We start from the raw sequence: 18,741 nt of genomic DNA on the forward strand, positions 1-18,741 counted from the left end.
ATCCAACTTAGTTAGCATATAGTGCAACAATGACTTCAGGAGTAGATTCCTTAACGCCCCTTACTCATTTAGCCCATCCCCCCTCCCTCAACCCCTCCAGGAACCCTCTGTTCTCCGTATTTATGAGTCTCTTCTGTTTTGTCCCCCTCCCTGTTTTTATATTATTTTTGTTTCCCTTCCCTTATGTTCATCTGTTTTGTCTCTTAAAGTCCTCATATGAGTGAAGTCATATGATTTTTTTCTTTCTCTGACTGACTAATTTCACTTAGCATAATACCCTCCAGTTCCATCCACATAGTTGCAAATGGCAAGATTTCATTCTTTTTGATTGCCGAGTAATACTCCATTGTATATATATACCACACCTTCTTTATCCCTTCATTCATTGATGGACATTTGGGCTCTTTCCATACTTTGGCTATTGTTGATAGTGCTGCTATAAACATGAGGGTGCATGTGTCCCTTCGAAACAGCACACCTGTATCCCGTGGATAAATGCCTAGTAGTGCAATTGCTGGGTCGTAGGGTAGTTCTATTTTTAGTTTTTTGAGGAACCTCCATACTGTTTTCCAGAGTGGCTGTGCCAGCTTGCATTCCCACCAACAATGCAAAAGAGATCTTCTTTCTCCGCATCCTCGCCGACATCTGTTGTTGCCTGAGTTGTTAATGTTAGCCGTTCTGACAGGTGTAAGGTGGTATCTCCTTGTGGTTTTGATTTGTATTTCCCTGATGATGAGTGATGTTAAGCATTTTTTCATGTGTCAGTTGGCCAGCTGGATGTCTTCTTTGAAGTGTCTATTCATGTCTTTTGCCCATTTCTTCACTGGATTTTTTGTTTTTTGGGTATTGAGTCTGGTAAGTTCTTTATAGATTTTGGATACTAACCCTTTATCTGATATGTCATTTGCAAATATCTTCCCCCATTCTGTTGGTTGCCTTTTAGTTTTGCTGATTGTTTCCTTCGCCATGCAGAAGCTTTTTATTTTGATGAGGTCCCAGTAGCTCATTTTTGCTTTTGTTTCCCTTGCCTCTGGAGACGTGTTGAGTAAGAAGTTGCTGCGGCCAAGATCAAAGAGGTTTTTGCCTGCTTTCTCCTCAAGGATTTTGATGGCTTCCTGTCTTATATTTAGGTCTTTCATCCACTTTGAGTTTATTTTTGTGTATGGTGTAAGAAAGTGGTCCAGGTTTATTCTTCTGCATGTCGCTGTCCAGTTTTCCCAGCACCACCTGCTGAAGAGACTGTCTTTATTCCATTGGATATTCTTTTCTGCTTTGTCAAAGATTAGTTGGCCATACGTTTGTGGGTCCATTTTTGGGTTCTCTATTCTGTTCCATTGATCTGAGTGTCTGTTCTTGTGCCAGTACCATACTGTCTTGATGATTACAGCTTTGTAGTGTAGCTTGAAGTCTGGGATTATGATGTCTCCTGCTTTGGTTTTCTTTTTCAAGATTGCTTTGGCTATTCGGGGTCTTTTCTGGTTCCATACAAATTTTAGGATTATTTGTTCTAGCTCTGTGAAGAATGCTAGTGTTATTTTGATAGGGATTGCACTGAATATGTAGATTGCTTTGGGTAGTATCGACATTTTAACAATATTTGTTCTTCCTATCCAGGAGCATGGAATCTTTTTCCATTTTTTTGTGTCTTCTTCAAGTTCTTTCATAAGCTTTCTATAGTTTTCAGTGTATAGATTTTTCACCTCTTTGGTTAGATTTATTCCTAGGTATTTTATGGTTTTTGGTGCAATTGTAAATGGGATCGATTCTTTGATTTCTCTTTCTGTTGCTTCATTGTTGGTGTATAGGAATGCAACCGATATCTGTGCATTGATTTTATAACCTGCAACTTTGCTGAATTCATGAATCAGTCCTAGCAGTTTTTTGGTGGAATCTTTTGGGTTTTCCATATAGAGTATCATGTCAGCTGCGAAGAGTGAAAGATTGACCTCCTCCTGGCCAATTTGGATGCCTTTTATTTCTTTGTGTTGTCTGATGGCAGAGGCTAAGACTTCCAATACTATGTTGAATAACAGTGGTGAGGGTGGACATCCCTGTCTTGTTCCTGACCTTAGGGGGAAAGCTCTCAGTTTTTCCCCACTGAGGATGATATTAGCACTGGATCTTTCGTATATGGCTTTTATGATCTTAAAGTATGAGCCTTCTATCCCTACTTTCTTGAGGGTTTTTATCAAGAAAGGATGCTGTATTTTTTCAAATGCTTTCTCTGCATCTATTGAGAGGATCATATGGTTCTTGTCCTTTCTTTTATTGATGTGATGAATCACACTGATTGTTTTGTGGATATTGAACCAGCCCTGCATCCCAGGTATAAATCTCACTTGGTCGTGGTGAATAATTTTTTGAATGTATGGTTGGATCTAACCGGCTAATATCTTATTGAGGATTTGTGCATACATGTTCATCAGGGCAATGGTCTGTAGTTCTCCTTTTTAGTGGGGTCTCTGTCGGGTTTTGGAATCAAGGTAATGCTGGCCTCATAGAAAGAGTTTGGAAGTTTTCCTTCCATTTCTATGTTTTGGAACAGAGAATAGGTGTTAACTCTTCCTTAAATGTTTGGTAGATAGAATTCCCAGGGAAAGCCATCTGGCCCTGGACTCTTGTTTTTTGGGAGATTTTTGATTACTAATTTGATTTCCTTACTGGTTATGGGTCTGTTCAAATTTTCTATTTCCTTCTGTTTCAGTTTTGGCGGTGTATATGTTTCTAGGAATTTATTTCTTCCAGATTTCCCATTTTATTGGCCTATAATTGTTCATAATATTCTCTAATTGTGTTTATTTCTGCTGTGTTGGTTGTGATATCTCCTCTTTCATTCTTGATTTATTTAGGTCTTTTCCTTTTTCTTTTTGATCAAACTGGCTAGTGGTTTATCAATTTTGTTAATTCTTTCAAAGAACTAGCTTCTGGTTTCATTCATCTGTTTGTTCTACTGTTTTTTTGATTTTGATAGCATTAATTTCTGCTCTAATCTTTATTATTTCCTGTCTTCTGCTGGTTTGGGGTTTTATTTGCTGTTCTTTTTCCAGCTCTTTAAGGCATAAGGTTAGGTTGTGTATCTGAGACTTTTCTTCCTTCTTTAGTAAGGCCTGGATTGCTATATACTTCCCTCTTATGACAGCCTTTGCTGCATCCCAGAGGTTTTGGGTTGTGGTGTTACCATTTTCATTGGCTTCCATGAACTTTTTAATTTTGTCTGTAACTTCTTGGTTAGCCCATTCATTCTTTAGTAGGATGTTCTTTAGTTTCCAAGTATTTGTTACCTTTCCAAATTTTTTCTTGTGGTTGATTTCAAGTTTCATAACGTTGTAATCTGAAAAATATGCACAGTATGATCTTGACCATTTTGTACCTGTTGAGGGCTGATTTGTGTCCCAGTATGTGGTCTATTCTGGAGAACATTCCATGTACACTGGAGAAGAATGTATAGTTCGCTGCTTTAGGACGAAATGTTCTGAAAAAATTTACACAAAAGTAAAAACTATAGTATAAAAAGTTAAAGAAAGATAGTTTTAGTAAAAATTAAAAATAAAAATGAAATGTTTTTCTCTTTCTGTATTCAAGAAAAAGAATTAAAAAAGAGAAAAATGAAAAAAGAAAAAAAAAGAAAGAAAATTAAATAGTTGGACCGGTGAACAGATTGAAGTACGACTGAAATTACTTAATTTTCCCCTAGAAGTCAAACTATGAAGCACTTTATAGTCCATAAACTAAGCAGGCGGAGAGACTTATGTTCCTGAAGAGTGAGATTGGCCCAGTTGGGCGGGGCTTAGTGTAATGGCTCCCTTCTCCACTAGATGGCGCTGGTAGCCTACTGGGGTAGCTTGTTGTGGTGCTTGTAGGTGTGTATGCGCATGCGCGGGAGCGGTTAAAATGGCGTCACTCAGCTACCCAGTCTCTAGTATTGAAACTTTTCCTGGATCGGCAATCGCGCACCTGTCCTTTGTCTTCAGCCTCCGTCCACTCCCTGTTTTTACACAGTCTGTGACCAAGCCCCAGGCAGCACCTCCCTCCTGAGTTTTGTTTCTGGCGCCGCTTTTTTTTCCCCACCCCTAACTTTGAGGGACTCCGGCTTTGACCCATTCTGCCCCTCTGCGGAGGGTCTCACCCAGCACTGGCCGTGTGCCGGCTGCACCCAGGAACCTTTGCGGTCTGTGCTACTGCTGATGTCCCGAGACTGCGGCCAGGTGCCAGCCCGCCCCAGAAAAAGTTCGCGAGACAGTGTAGCAGCAGCGTTTCAGGGATTATGGAAAATCACAACGCACATCTGGCATCAGGCTTCACCCACAAGGACCCTGTTCCAGCACCAGCGAATGTGGTTGTTCTCTGGGGTCTGCTGGGGTCTCTGTGACTGTGGGCAGCCACAGTCTCCGCCAGATGTCCTCCCAGCAAGGGAACCGCCTGTCCCGGGTGGCCCGAGGACCGCCCGGACCCCACTCTGCTCCTGGGGATTCGCCCTTCCCACCAGAGCACCGCCAGGTATGGAGCTGCGGCATTTCAGACTCTGCCCTCCCTGTTTACAGTCTTAATGGAAGTTAAACCCTCTCCTTTCTCCTTTCTCCCTTTTTAGTTTGGTCCTGCGGCTGTTTACACTTTTCCACTTTCTCTCCAGCTGCTTTTTGGGGGCGTGCTTTTCCTGTATCCCTCCCACCCCCGTCTCTGTCCTCTCTCCGAACACAAAATTGGCTCCCTGCCCTCCGCGGCTTCTCTCTCCCTCAGTTTACCTCTCTGCGCCGCATACCCACTGAGTTCTGTGGTTCAGGTTGTGCAGATTGTTGTGTGAATCCTCAGATCATTTTTCTAGGTGTGCAGGATGGTTTAGTGTTGGTCCGGCTGTATTTCATGGGCACAAGACACACAAAAAACTTCCATGGTGTTCCTCCATCTTGGCTCCTCCCACCAAATCCTGCTCTAATTCTTATTTTTGTTCCTCTGTATGTAACCTGTCATTCTCTGGATATTTTAAAGCTTTACCCTTTATCGTTGTTTTTAAGCAATTTCATTGTGATATGTCTTGGTGTCATTTTCTTCATGGGTTTTGTTTTGTTTTTGTTGTGCTTGGGTTTCATTGAGCTCTTTTCATCCATGGGTTTACAATTTTTACTGAAGTTGGAAAATTTTAAGCCATTATTTCTTCATTTAAAAGAATATATTTTTTATCCACACCCCTGTCTCTAATGTTTCTTCTGGAGACTCCAACTACCTACATTTTAGGCTGCCTGTAATTATCCTGCAGCTCACTGATTCTTTTTTCATTTGGGGGCGAAGAGAGGAGGGATTCTTTTTACATCCTGTGTGTCATTTTGGATAATTTCTATTGCTATGTCTTGAAGTTCACTAATCTTTCCCTCTGAAATGTCTAATCTACTCTGGGTGCCATGGAGTGTATTTCACCTCTTAGACCTTATGGTTTTCATCCCCTGAAGTTCCATTTGGGTCTTTTTAAAATATTCTCCATGTCTCTACATAACTTTTGAACATATTGGAATAGTTATAATAAATGCTTATTGAAGCATTATTAATGTCCTTCTCTGCTTGTTCTACTATCTGTGTTAGCTCTGGGTCAGTTTCTATTGATTGATTAATCTTCTCATTGTGGGTCATATTTTCTTCTTTACATATCTGATGATCTTGGATTAGGTTCCAAACATTGTGAATTTTATCCTGTTTAGTGCTGATTATTTTTTATATCCCTATAAATATCCTTCAACTTTGTTCTGGGATGCAGTTAAGCTACTCTGAAATAGATCTTTTTGGCTCTTGTTTTGTGATGTTTTTTGGTGGGCTCAGAGTTGTGCTCAGTCTAGGACTATTTATTCCCTACTACCGAAGCATGGCTTCCCTGGGAACTTTCCCCAGTGTGCCATGAGTTATGTGTTTTCCCCTTTGCCTGGTAGGAATAGGAACTATTCACAGTCTTGTGTGAGCACTGGGCACTGTTCTTCAATCCTTCCAGATGGTTTTTCCCCAGCAGCGTGTAGTTTCCTTAAATGTATTTGCTGCTCAATATTGTGCTGGATGCCCAAGAAGGACCTTCTACAGACCACTCACTGTGCAGTTTTCTCCTTTTTTGGTACCCTGTCTTGCCAGCTCCAGCTCCCTTCTTTTCTCCAGACCCTCAATTCACAAAGTCTGTTAGGCTCTATCTGGCATCCCCCTTCTTAGGCTGCAGACTGTAAATTCTTTTAAGTTCATCTGTGGCAGTTATAGGGCTCACCTTATTAGTTAGCCATCTCAGCAATCACTGTCCTTCACTGCCTAACATCCAGTGACTAATCTGTTTCATATATTTGGTCTGTTTGTTGTTGTTGTTGTCATTTCAGTAGGGAGATAAATCTAACTCTTGTTACTCTATCTCAGGTGGAGGCAGAAGTCTTTAACTTAAAATTATAGCAGAAAGTTTAATTTGAACATAAGGAATGATTTTTTTTTTACTCTCACTATTAGAAAAACAAAAAAATCATTGGAATAGGAGACCCAGGAATGTGTTGGAGTCATCTTGCTTGGAGACTTAATAAAGGGGACAGGTTGAGAGTATGATCTGGCTGGGTGGGACATCCATGGCCCCATTCATGAGAGGATTGACTTGGCTGCTCTGGCTGTCTAGACAGGTGTCCCCTTCTTTCCTAACTGCTGCATGTGCATACCTCCCAAAGCTGTGTGCTTGATCAAAGAGAACGACCACACCCATAGGGGAAAATCATTCTTCAGTCAAGGATATATGAGTAGCCAGGCTCCCCTGTTAGAACCTCTAATCAAGCCCTCAATGTCCATTTGCAGAAGAACATAATATAGGCAAGCTTTCAAAACTCCAGAAACATCCAAATGAGGCACTGAATATGGCAGTCTACCTTTCTTAAATGAAATAAAATGAAATAAAATAAAATTAAATTAAATTAAAATAAAATAAAATAAATACTGTTTGTCATGGGTGGCTATTAAGAATTCTTTCTGATGTGTGTGACAGAAAGTAAATTCAAACCTTCAGCCAAAAGGGTTATTAATTAGTTTAACGCTTTTTCTGAAAAGTCCAAGGAGTTGGGCCAGGCACATCTGTTACACAAGGTTTGAATAATCATTCCAAACCCAAGTCTTTCCTTGACATGAGGGCTAAGACAAAGAGAATGATCCTCTCCCAAGCATAAATAATTTAAATGGGCTCTTGAGTCATGTGAACACTGCCAGATTAGTTACTGCTTCCAGGGAAATGATCTAAATTACTCTGATTATTTAGCATGGATCTTGTTTTTCAGTCTCTCCACACTCCCCTCCATCCCCCATCCCCATGATTGACAGTTTTGTTAGAATCACACTAGAGGGGGAGGGACACTGTGTAGTCAAAAATGTACCCGTGAAACATGAGGGAGCTTTATGAGATGATGTTGCAAGATTTCTACCTACTCTAACAATTCATGAGTCTAAGGACCAAAATGTTTGAAAAATTATAGGGCCTCAGCTGATACACACAATAAATTGATTTCCTTCCTAGGAATCCTTTCTTAAGGTTTTGTTGTTTTTCTGATTTTTAAAATAATGCAGGCTTATTACTGAAAATTTGGAGAATCAAGGAAATGTCACTACCCAAAGAAGGTCCTTGATAACATTTCAGCGTATGTCCAAATTGTTCTAGAACTTGATTGATATGAATTAAAAGAAGGCATACCTGAACAAACACTGCTGCTAATTCTCTTGATCTTTCATGCATATAGACCAAGTTGAATACCAAATCTTGGCATTTATGCTCCCGGTAACAGTAAGCAGATTTTTCAATTAATTATGGCATATGAGCACTCTTGAAGGTCTTATTCCTCTAATTACCTACTGGTGGCTGTTCTGCATTTTGCCTTATTGAATAAAAATGCACATCATTAATGTCTAGTCACTGCTGCTTCATCCTGCATTGCAAAGCTTCACCACAATACACATTTTATCTTGATGTATTTCTGAAGGATCTTACATACAAACAGGAATGGTGGGGTATGGGTTGAATGGGACCTATAGCTAATTTTGTGCTAATTCTACTCATTCATTCCTGCATTCATCATTTGCTTACCCATTTATTCAACAACCTTTTATTGAATTTCTACTATGCTCCAGGTACTTACAGGGTAGTAGAGAAATAAATGTGAACAGCACACATGGGGTTTTTCCCCTCTCATAGTTTGAAGTTTAATGGGAGACTTGGAAAAAAATAAATGTCAGGAAAATACTTACAAACTGTGATAAGTGCCGTGAAAGAAGCAAACAGAGTGTTGAGGTTTACAAAATGCTGACCACACAAGGGTTCTTCTCTGCTTCCAACCTTCCGTAGCTCCCCACTGCCGCCAGCAACTCAGCACAGTGTTCAAGGCTCTTCAGAATATGGATCCTGCCTGATGTTACCACTCCCATCGCCCCCAGTACTCAAGCACACATAAATATTCGCCACTGCCTGGATGTGTATGTAATGCCAAGGGCTCAGATGTTTTACTTGCAAGCGATAGTCTTTGGGTGGTTCCAAGCAAGGCAGTCAAACAAGCGCACACAATGCGTGCTTTGAATGGGACAGAGCGCAGTGTGCAGGATGACCTGGTCAGGTGGGGGCGTGAGGATCTGTGAGGAAGCATCAACAGGGCTTAACCAAGAGGATGGCATTGCCTAAATGTCAGTGGGAGTGGCAGACCTACTAGATATGGACCCGAGCCCTTGTCTTGGACGTGGTCGTGGATCGGCTGTGAGGGTGAGGACATAATGAGTGACTCCTGTCCTCCTGGCCTCGAAGAGGTTGGCGAGCTGCCAGCTGCAGCAGTAAAGTGGTGGTAAAGTGGTATTAAGGTAGTAGTGCTACTTAAATCAATATATAGATTCTTCCAGAGGAAAGTCAGAAATAATTTCTTCCTCCGGGATTCGTCAGTCTTACTAGAGAACTAGCCAGACTCCTTGCTGGTGGTGCTCTCATATCACAGGGTATGTCAAGAAAGATGATTTCGTAAGCCTTCAACCTGGGGTCTCACAAGGGTGGCCCACAGGCTGAATCTGGCTCACAGACCAATGAGCTGATTTATCTGGCACTGTGTTTTAAAACTGGGAATCTCCTCACGAATTTCTGATTTCCACCTTTTCCTTAAAAATAAGATCGGCTGGGTGTGCCTGGGTGGCTCAGTTGGCTAAGCGTCTGACTCTTGGTTTCTGCTCAGGTCACTATCTCAGGGTTTAGTGAGTTCGGAGCCCCGCCTTGGGCTCTGGATTGGCAGTGTGGAGCCTCCTTGGGATTCTCTCCCTCTCTCTGTCCCTCCCCTGTTCACTCCCATCTCTGTCTCTCTCAAAACAAATAAAAATAAGATCTGCTAACATTCTCATGTGACAACTGGCTGGAGGTGAGGGGAGACCCTTTTTTCAAAGGCATTTACACCCTAGGCCCACGACAGGCCCCACCAGTCCCTAACAGCAGTCGGGGCTGCAGGTGGAGAAGGCCCCAGCTCTGCAGATGGGCCCTGTGTCATACATGCAGTACCTTCCAGTCTGAGCCCCAGAGCACATGGGTGAGGTTGTAAACATAGTCACCCTTCGCTGATTGCCAGGGAGGCTTGACTCTCCTCCGTGCCCCACCAGGTGCCTGCCCCTGGGGTCTGCCAGGCCATGGCTGTGCCCCTTCCCCAAGTCTGTCCCAGGCAGTATGTGCCCGTGCCTTGGTGACATTATGTGAGCACTAACAATACTTCCAATAATATTAATAGGAACAATTATAGAGCACTTAGCATGGTCCAGGCACTTTGTCAAGAGCATCACACGGATACACGACTCCTTCAATGAACCTGAGGGCAGACATTACTATTCCCATTTTATAGATGTGGAAACAGAGGCACAGAGAAGTGCCTTGCCCAAAGTTACACCATAGGTGATTAGGAGAGAGAAGAATCCAGGTTAAATCCTTGGTGCCTACCCTTGAAGAATTTTAATGTTTATTTATTTATTTTGAGAGAGAGCAAGCATGAGCAGGGGAGGGGCAGAGAGAGAGTGAGAGAGAATCCCAAGGAGGCTCCACACTGTCAGCGCTGAGCCTTATGCAGGGCTCAATCCCATGAACTGTGAGATCATGACCTGAGCTGAACTCAAGAGCCAGACGCCTAACCCAGAAATGATAAAAATCATTTCTGTTTTATTTATTCTTTGAAGTTTAATAATGTATATTTGGAATTATCTTCAAACAGCTACATCTATCTGGAATTGCTGGTTAATTCCAAATAGTGTGCCATATGCTTTCCTATCCTTCATCTTTGTGCACACGTTTCTCTTACGTGGGTTGTGGTTCCCTCCTCCTCTTGCCCATACCTAGGTCTCTGCCCTGGAAACTTCTGGTGGCAATTTGCATATGCCTTTTACAGGTGGCATGGCCCCATATTCTGAGGTAGTGTTGATTTAAAATATTTGGTCCTACTGTTATGCGTTCTTGAAGCTTGTGCCCAGGGCATGGATACCTGATTCAGAATACATGACCATAGTGTGTTTATAGTCCTTTTGGTTTCTATTGAGGGTTTTTAAAAAAATTGCACACAAGTTTCTCTTATGAGACAGTGAGGTCCTAAGAGCAGAAATTACATCTTACTCAAGTGCATGTTCTTGTCCAGCTCGAATGATAAAGAGTATTGCATGGGGTGGGCAGTCTGTCTTTTATCCATCTGGATGTTAGTTCTGTGTCCTCTTTACTTAATAGCACATTCAGATCCCTTTTTCTCTCCCCATCAATTCAGCTTGCTTGAAATAATGGAAACTCATTCTGAGGTGTCAGAGACTGATGACGGCTTTGTGTGGAATCTCCCTAGGCACTTACTTTTCAGCTGGCATCAAAGGCCTCATCCAGAAGCATCCATATAGAAAAGGTCAGTGAACAGAATCCAATGTGTCTGAGGACAAAGTGTGTATTGGAATGAATAACCATGGAGGGTTCAGAACAGCTCTTCTGGGCCAGGGGTGATTTTCCCCCTTCTGTCCCACTCAGGGCAATGTCTGGAGACTTTCTTGGTTGTTACAACTTTGGCAAGGGTCTCTATTAGCATCTTGCGGGTAGAGGCTAGGAATCCTACTAAATATCCTACAGTTCACAGGACTGCTCCCACAACAGAATTTTCCAGTCCCAAGTGTCAATAGTACGGAGGTTGAGAAACAAAGTTTCTGACAGGGTTTTCTACGTATCCACAAACACAATGGCTTCAACCAACACACAATTTTTGTCTCCCAGTTCTGGAGGCCCAAAGTCCAAAATGGGTGTCGCTGGGCTAAAATCAAGGTGTCAGCAGGGCAGAGTTCCTTATGGAGATTTTAAGGGAGGATTCACCTCCTTGCCTTTTCCAGCTTCTAGAAACCACTCGCATTTCTTGACTTGTTGCTCCCGTCCTTCATCTTCAAAGCCAGCAATGGCAGGCTAGGTTCTCAGGTGCCAGGGGTCTGGTTCTCCCTCCTCTGCCTCCCTCTTTCACTTAAGGACCCTGTGATTATGTTGGGTCTATCTGGAGAAACCAGGATAATCTCAGGTCATCTAATTATCAGCCTTAGCTCCATCTGCAATTTTAATTCCCTGTCACCATGTAACCTAACATATTTGTAGATTTGGGGAGTGAGATGTGGACATCCTTGGGGGCCATTGTTCTGCCTACCACAGAGGACCCTTGTCCTACAACCCAACCCTAAATCAAATGCATTTACTGGCCTTACCAAGGCCAAGTTGCAAGTCATTTAGATAATTCCCAAATACCATAATATGATTTGAAGAGAATTAAGAGTGGACTGCTCAAGACCTGTAATTCTCTTCCAGTTACAGTTACTTCTTTTTAAAATTTTTTTTAATTATTTTTTATTTTTTATTTATTTTTGAGAAATAGAGTGCAAGCAGGGGAGGGGCAGAGAGAGAGAGGGAGAGAGAAAGAGAGAGAGAGGGAGACACAGAATCTGAAGCAGCCTCCAGGCTCTGAGCTGTCAACACAGAGCCTGACTCGGCTCTTGAACCCACGAACTGTAAGATGACTTGAGCCGAAGTTGGATGCTTAACTGACTGAGCCACCCCAGATGCCCTCAGTTACAGTTACTTCTTCACCAGGGCCTGCCATAGGACCTCCAATGACATTATTTCCTGAGCTGTGGGAGTCTGGGATCAATCACACCTGCCTCCCTGTGTAGCTATCAGGTGAGGGGCTTGCACACAAGGATTAACAGCCAAATGGAAATCCGTATGCCCCTTCATTAAGTGCCAGATACAACAACTCCCAGTACAGATATAGGAGTCTAAGAGAGAGTTAGACTTCCCAGTCTAACTGAAGTTTCTTCCCAGAAAATTCAAGACAGCAGCATAAATTTCTTGCCCAGTTATAGTCAGAATGAAGGTGGAAGAGAAGGATCCCAGGCTGGGCTCACACAGAGCTGGAGGCCCTACCCAGAAGTGCCTGCCACAAGGGGCAGGGTGGGCACGCATGCCTGAGTGCCCTGGGCTGTGACCAATCAATGACCATTTTCTGCTCTTTTGTACCAAGTTGGAAAACTAGGTAGGACAAATGGTTAACATGAGTTTAAGTAGCCTATTGGAGACTTATACTTACTTGTAGGAGGCATGTTGGAATTTGGGGGCCTCCAGCACAAGGACTGGGGTTACCAGTAATGGTACAGAATGGCTGGTGGAGAAAGTACTGGCTTTGGAATCAGAAGGCTCTGTGCTCTGGTGCCGGCTCACCTCTGCCTGGGACGACTGCCTTATACAGCCTTGCAGGGCCCGGTGGCTGTCCTGCCCCTGCTGTCCCACAGCCTCACGTTCTAGCCCTCTTCAGGTAGGGCAGGTGCATGCAATATAATGTTCCCTGTAGAAGATGCACCTGTGGATCAGTGGTATTAGTTTAGGAACTCAGTAGGAATGTAGCTGTAATCCAGGCCCTTTCCAGCTTTTGAGAGTAAGGCCCTAGTTCCTGGCATGTCACAGAGACCACGGTGCTGTTGTCTCTTGCTGGCTTGTCATGTGGGCCCAGAGAAATATTCTCCTTTGCAGCCAGCAATATGATTTATTTGAAAGAAAGTCTATAATGAGCATGTGCTTCAAATGAAAGAATCAGGATGGTACTGCCTGAGCTCGTTTATGCTAATGCTCTGCAGGGAAGTAGCTTGGAAATTGCTTTTATTAAGGGAATAGGACACACAGAGTGGGGAAATGGAGCCTGCGGGCAGCCAGAGGCCTCCCATCTCTTCGCCTTCTATTTGCAAGCATCTGAGATGCCATCCGCAGTTGGCAGGGGCCTTGGCATAATGTTGGTGTTGCTGGTGCTGGCCCCGTGGGCTGTCTGGGCTGGAGAAGTGCTTTCTTCGCACCCTCGTGGTCTGCCTGAACTTGCTCTCCCTGGTCCCTTTGCTCTATCTGGGTGTGAGTCAGGAAATAAGAGCAGGCCCCTAGTGTCCCCACAGTGACAGGGTAGGACAGCTTCAGTTAATAAGCTTGGCGGCTGGCAGAATAGCTGAGCCTCACTGGCCCTAACAAATGCAATGCTGTCAACTGGGAAGAGGGTTTCATAGGGCTCTGGGTGGACCTGACCTTGCCACCTTTACAGATAACCTTGTTGGCAACATATAGAGCATTCTTCTAAGTGGGTGAATGACCCAGGGGTGGAAAGAGGAACCTTAGGAGGTGGTGATGTTGCCATTTGCAGCATATCTTGGCCCCTGAAGTTTTGGCAAAAGTCCTGAGCTCCCCATGCACACCTGTCAACCCTCCCTGCACTACACAAAAGTGTATTCCTTTCCTATTATCTCTGTAACAAATTACCATAAACTCAGTAGCTTAAAACAACACACATCTATTCTTCTACAGTTCTGGAAGTCCGAAGTCTAAAAACAAGGTGTCTGCAGGGCTGTGTTCATTCTAGAGGCTTTAGGGGTGAATCTATTTCCTGTCTTTTTAGAGTCTAGGAGTGGGCTGTATTCTCCTCTCTAACTTCTTGCTCTATTCGCACCTCCTCCTCCTGATTCTGAGCCACCTGCCTCCCTCTTACAAGGCCCCCGTGATTGCACTCAGCCCCCTGCATATTTTAGCATAATCTCTCCATCCCAAGACCCTTCACTTAATCATGTCGGCAGACTCTCTTTCACCATGTAAGGTGCAGGATTCCGGGACCAGGATAGCACAGGAGGACTGCCGCGGGTGGGGTAAGATGAGGAGACCACAAGCAAACCCTGCCCCATCTGGCCCAGCAATGCCTCCATCAGCGTGATGGCTCCAGTACCGCGTTGGAGGGCAACTCTGGCTCTGCTTGTGTATTTAGGTCTTTACTAACCACTTCCCATATTCTCTCTCCTGCACCCGAGGGTGCTCATCTTCCCCCACTGCCAAGTGACTTTGCAGCCCCTTCTCTCCCTTCTTTTGCTTAAACACTGGAACGTTGGGCCGTGCCAGTTCCCTGGTTCTAACCTTGGGTTCTCTTATCCGTGTTCTGCTTCTCCTCCTTGTGGCTCTCCTCAGTGGAACATTTCCTCCAGAACTCCATCATGGCTCTACAGGTTTTAGGAAGTTGAACACATTAGTGTTATAACAGAAGGGCGGAAGTAGACCATCTCTTGAAGCCGAAGGTAGAATTTCAGGGCAGCAGGTGTGAACAGGAATGAGGTCACAATGCTTCCTTCCATCCTGTGGGCAGAGCATTGGACACAATGAGCAGGTGCAGAAAGGAAGTTCAATGTTCCTCACATTGGGACAACCTGGGGAACCAGAGAGATTTGTCCCACAGAAGTGGGGATGCCTCAAGGAGAGACCTGCCCGGAAGGATTTGAAAATGAATGAGGAACCCTGGGGGGTGCTGACAAGGCTTCCACTTAGGAAGTGCTGTCTCTGGGACAGTGGAGGCAGTCACTGCTTAGGGCACCAGGAGACCACTTCCAGAAGGGCAGGCTGTGCACCTGAGACAACAGCTGAACCGACCAGAGGAGAAAGGTCAGGATCCTGGGAGCCCGAGCTCAGGTTGGAGCTGAAGGTGGTGGTAGCCAGGACAGACCACAGAAAAGGTGATGCACAAACAGCCAACCGGCTTCATTAGACACAGACTGGATGAGTGAGCAGTCCGGGTGTCTAGAAATTGCCTCCTTCTGCAGAGGGTCCCTGTCTCATATGACAACGAAAGGACTTTAGCCCTCCCTAGAGCTGGAGGGATACCTTTAGGTAGCTCATCTGTCCTTTGGAAGGGGATCTCCCACTCAAATTCTGAGGTGCCCTGCGGGGGTTCCCTCCTGGTCCAGTCACTGTCCCTATCCTTTTCTTAGTTTCCTGCAGGGAAGTGGCAGTGGCCTCAGGAAACCGGGCAGAGAAGAGCCAGGGGCCACCTGAGTTCTCAAACCTCTCCAGGCTCCTCTCTCAAGTGATGTCGCAGCCCGCACCTGTTCCTCTCACCAGGGCAGGAGGAAGGCCCTGGCCACCCAGTGAGCAGACACTGTAAGCACCCGCCTCAGTGGGCTGCAGTGTCCCTTGGCAATTCCTTATTTGCTCCTCTATCCTTTTTCAACACAACCCTCCCTCCCTCTTAAGAAAACTCCCTTGAGGAAAGATCTGCCTCAGCTTCCTGTGCAAATTTCCCTCTCTCTCTCTCTCTCTCTCTCTCTCTCTCTCCCCCTCCCCCTCCCCCTCTCTCCCTTCATCTCGCTCTTTCTCCCTTCCTGCTTGCTTGCTTGCTTCCTTCCTTCTTTCCTTCCTTCCTTCCATCTATTCTGAATCTCAACTATAGATAAGGTGTTAGCTCTGAGGAGTCTGTGTATTTTGTTAATTTTTTTGCTTTGATCTTAATCTTTTAATCATATTTTCCCTAGATCCTGATTCTTTTATTCCTATTTTTGTCATTACTTCATTGAATGTGTTCTTGTCATTGTGACCCAATTGTGTGTGTGTGTGTGTGTGTGTGTGTGTGTGTGTGTGTGTGTGTAGCACAGTGCTATGCACTAGGTCTAGAGACCTCAAGTAGCTTTACTCATTAGGAACTGGTTAACTGATCCTGGGCAAGCTAAATAACATCCTTGGATCTTCTTTTCCTCATCTGAGAAATGAGATAATTACACTGCATATTGGCTTCTTTTAGCTCTAACTTCTTCCTTAATCAGATGGAAACCCAGGGCTTGAGTGGACTTCATTTCTGCAGAGGTGTGCACATGGGCATCACGGGACAGCATCTCACTCCTGCAATGATCAGTATAAATCAGGAAACTTACATTGGCTTTAAAGAGTTCTTCCCACTTGGTAATGGAATAAATCTATCAACTGTATTATTTTCTTGAGGCTGCTATAACAAATTCCCCAAAGCTTAGTAGATTAAAACATCAGACATTTATTCTGTCATCATCCTGGAGACCAGAAGTCTGAAGTCAGTATCAGTAGGTGAACATCAAGGTGTCAGTAGGATTATCTGTGCTCTGGAGGATTTGGGGAGAATCTGTTCCTCGCCTCTTCCCGCTTCTGGTGGCAGCTGGCATTCCCTGACTTGTGCTTCTTCAGTCTTTGCCTCCGTGGTCACATTGTCTTCTCCCCTTCTCTGTGACCTCACGGTGTGCTCTCTTCTCAGGGCATTTGTGATTGCATTTGGAGCCCACACCCTGATAATCCATGATAATCCTCCCCTGCCAAGATCCTTAACTTAATCACATCTATAAGGACCCTTTATCCTTATAATATTCACAAGTTGCAAAGGTTAGAATCTGATATATTTGTAGGACCGTTTTTCAACCCATGACACCACCTTACACCAGCCCAGTTATTGGCCATTGGCAAGGAAGGGAGATAAGTGTGGTGGCATTTCCAGCCTCTCATCATAGCTTCAGCCTTTGTAAAATCAATCACAGAGGTGGGTGCCGATAACGATGGCCCTGACATTCTTGGAGAAAAAGGCACAGAACTTTTACAGGCAAAGAAGACAGAGCATGTGTCTATGCATCTGCAGTCTGGGCTTCTTGTTGGGGGCACCATGAGACCCACAACGCCCCAACTTCTGACAGATTATAGGAGACAGATGACCTGTTCTAAGAATTTCTTTGCTTTGTCCTCTTCTCGTCTAGGTCACTATTTAGAGAAAGAGTGGCATGGGAGGGAAAACTGCAGAAGGAACTGAAAACTCAGTGCCATGGACAACTCTTTTATTGTGAACATGGCACCTTCTGATCCAGAGCCTATCAACTTCCAGAGCTCCTCTCTCTCTCTGTCTCTCTGTACATGGCTGACTGGTCAGATTTTTACTAGGCATTTTTGAATTGAAATATATTAATTAAAAATCTCAACCTCAAAATTTATTGCCTGTTTTGTTTCCCTGTATGACATTGGGCAAATGCCTACCTCTTTCTAGACCTCAGTTTGCTCATCTGTAACTTAAAAGAGGATGAACCATGAGGGCAGAGGCAGGAAGGGATGTCTCGGGTGAAAAAGACTATATGATGTAGTGGAGAAACCTGTGCTTGAGAACCAGCAGACTTAAGTTAGAAACCTGACTGACACTCTGTTAGTCATGTGCTCTTGAGAAAGTTGCTTTTCCTCTACCAAGTCTGGGCTTCTCATTGGTAAAATGGAGATAACAATTGGTGTGGGGATTGTTATGGGTTGAATTACATCCCTCAAAAAGATACATTGAAGTCTTGATCCCTAGTACCTGTGAATGTGACCTTATTTGGGAATGGGGTTGGTGCAGATGTAATTAAGAAGAGGTCACACTGGAGTAGGGTAGTCTCTAATCCAATATGACTGGTGTCCTTATAACAAGGGGAGAAGACACATGGGGAGAAGATGGTCATATGACAGTGGAGGCAGAGATTGGAGTGATGTGTCCCCAAGGCAAGGAATGCCTGGGGCTACCAGAAGCTGGAAGAAGTAAGGAAGGATTCTTTCCTGGAGGCTTCAGAGTGAGCACAGCTTTGCCAAGCTTGATTTCAGAACTCCAGCCTCCAGAACTGTGAGAAAATAAACTTTTTTTGTTTTAAGCCACCCATTTTGGGGATGTTTCAGCAACCCTAGGAAACTAAGTAGTCATGTCTGCTTAGGCTCCTCTTGGCTGTAATAGTTTCTCAGGCTTTCGTTGTTTTCAATGACCTTGACAGTTTTGAGGAGTGTTGGTGAGATATTTTGCAGGATACCTTTCTATTAAGATTTGTCTGATGGTTTTCTCATGATTACACTGGGGTTTTGTAATTTTGGGACGAAGACACAGAGGTAAAGTGGAGTCTCATTTCATCATACCAAGGGTGAATGCTATTGATATGATTTATGACTGTTGATGCTGACCTTGACCACTTGGCTGAGGTACTTTGTCAGATTCCTCTACTCATTCATTCCCGTTTTCCTACTGTGCTCTTTGGAAGGAAGTCACCATCTGCAGCCCACACTTAAGAGATGGGCGTTCTGCACGCCCTTGAGGGTGAAATATCTACAGACATTATTTAGAATTCTTCTGCATGGAGATTTATCTCTTCTTTCCTATTTATTATTCAATCATTTTTCTTTGAGTATGGACTCATTGATATTTATTTTATAGTGTAGATTATGATTCAACACTACTTTCTTTATTTTTGTTGCTCGAATTACTCCAGCTTGGCCATAGGGTGGCTCTTTCAGTTGGCTCCCATTTTGATAGCCCCATCACTGGGATTTTTTTCCTGCCCAAGGACTTCCTTATTTCTGGCACTATGAGATGCTCCAGGTTCGTCTTGTATATTTCCTGTCCTGGTTCTGGAATCAGCCATTTCTCTAGGGAG

At 44.0% G+C, this 18,741-nt stretch overlaps 1 protein-coding gene and 1 long non-coding RNA gene across 2 annotated transcripts; one reads left to right on the forward strand and one right to left on the reverse strand.

Moving 5' to 3' along the window:
• Positions 1-10,011: 10,011 nt before the first annotated feature.
• LOC113604102 (uncharacterized) lies at positions 10,012-14,651 on the reverse strand. The gene is made up of 3 exons (XR_008296725.1): positions 14,438-14,651; positions 12,588-12,857; positions 10,012-11,504 (listed from the first exon to the last, which is right to left on the reverse strand). It is a non-coding gene; the product is annotated as an uncharacterized LOC113604102 (long non-coding RNA).
• LOC128314747 (uncharacterized) lies at positions 12,390-17,965 on the forward strand. The gene is made up of 3 exons (XM_053218243.1): positions 12,390-15,027; positions 15,283-15,451; positions 17,059-17,965. The coding sequence occupies exons 1-3, from the start codon at positions 14,628-14,630 to the stop codon at positions 17,159-17,161; spliced, it is 672 nt and encodes a 223-aa protein (XP_053074218.1). The 5' UTR covers positions 12,390-14,627; the 3' UTR covers positions 17,162-17,965.
• Positions 17,966-18,741: the final 776 nt, after the last annotated feature.

The sequence above is a fragment of the Acinonyx jubatus genome, chromosome A2 (assembly GCF_027475565.1).
Source record: "Acinonyx jubatus isolate Ajub_Pintada_27869175 chromosome A2, VMU_Ajub_asm_v1.0, whole genome shotgun sequence".
In the NCBI taxonomy this organism is placed as follows: Eukaryota; Metazoa; Chordata; class Mammalia; order Carnivora; family Felidae; genus Acinonyx; species Acinonyx jubatus.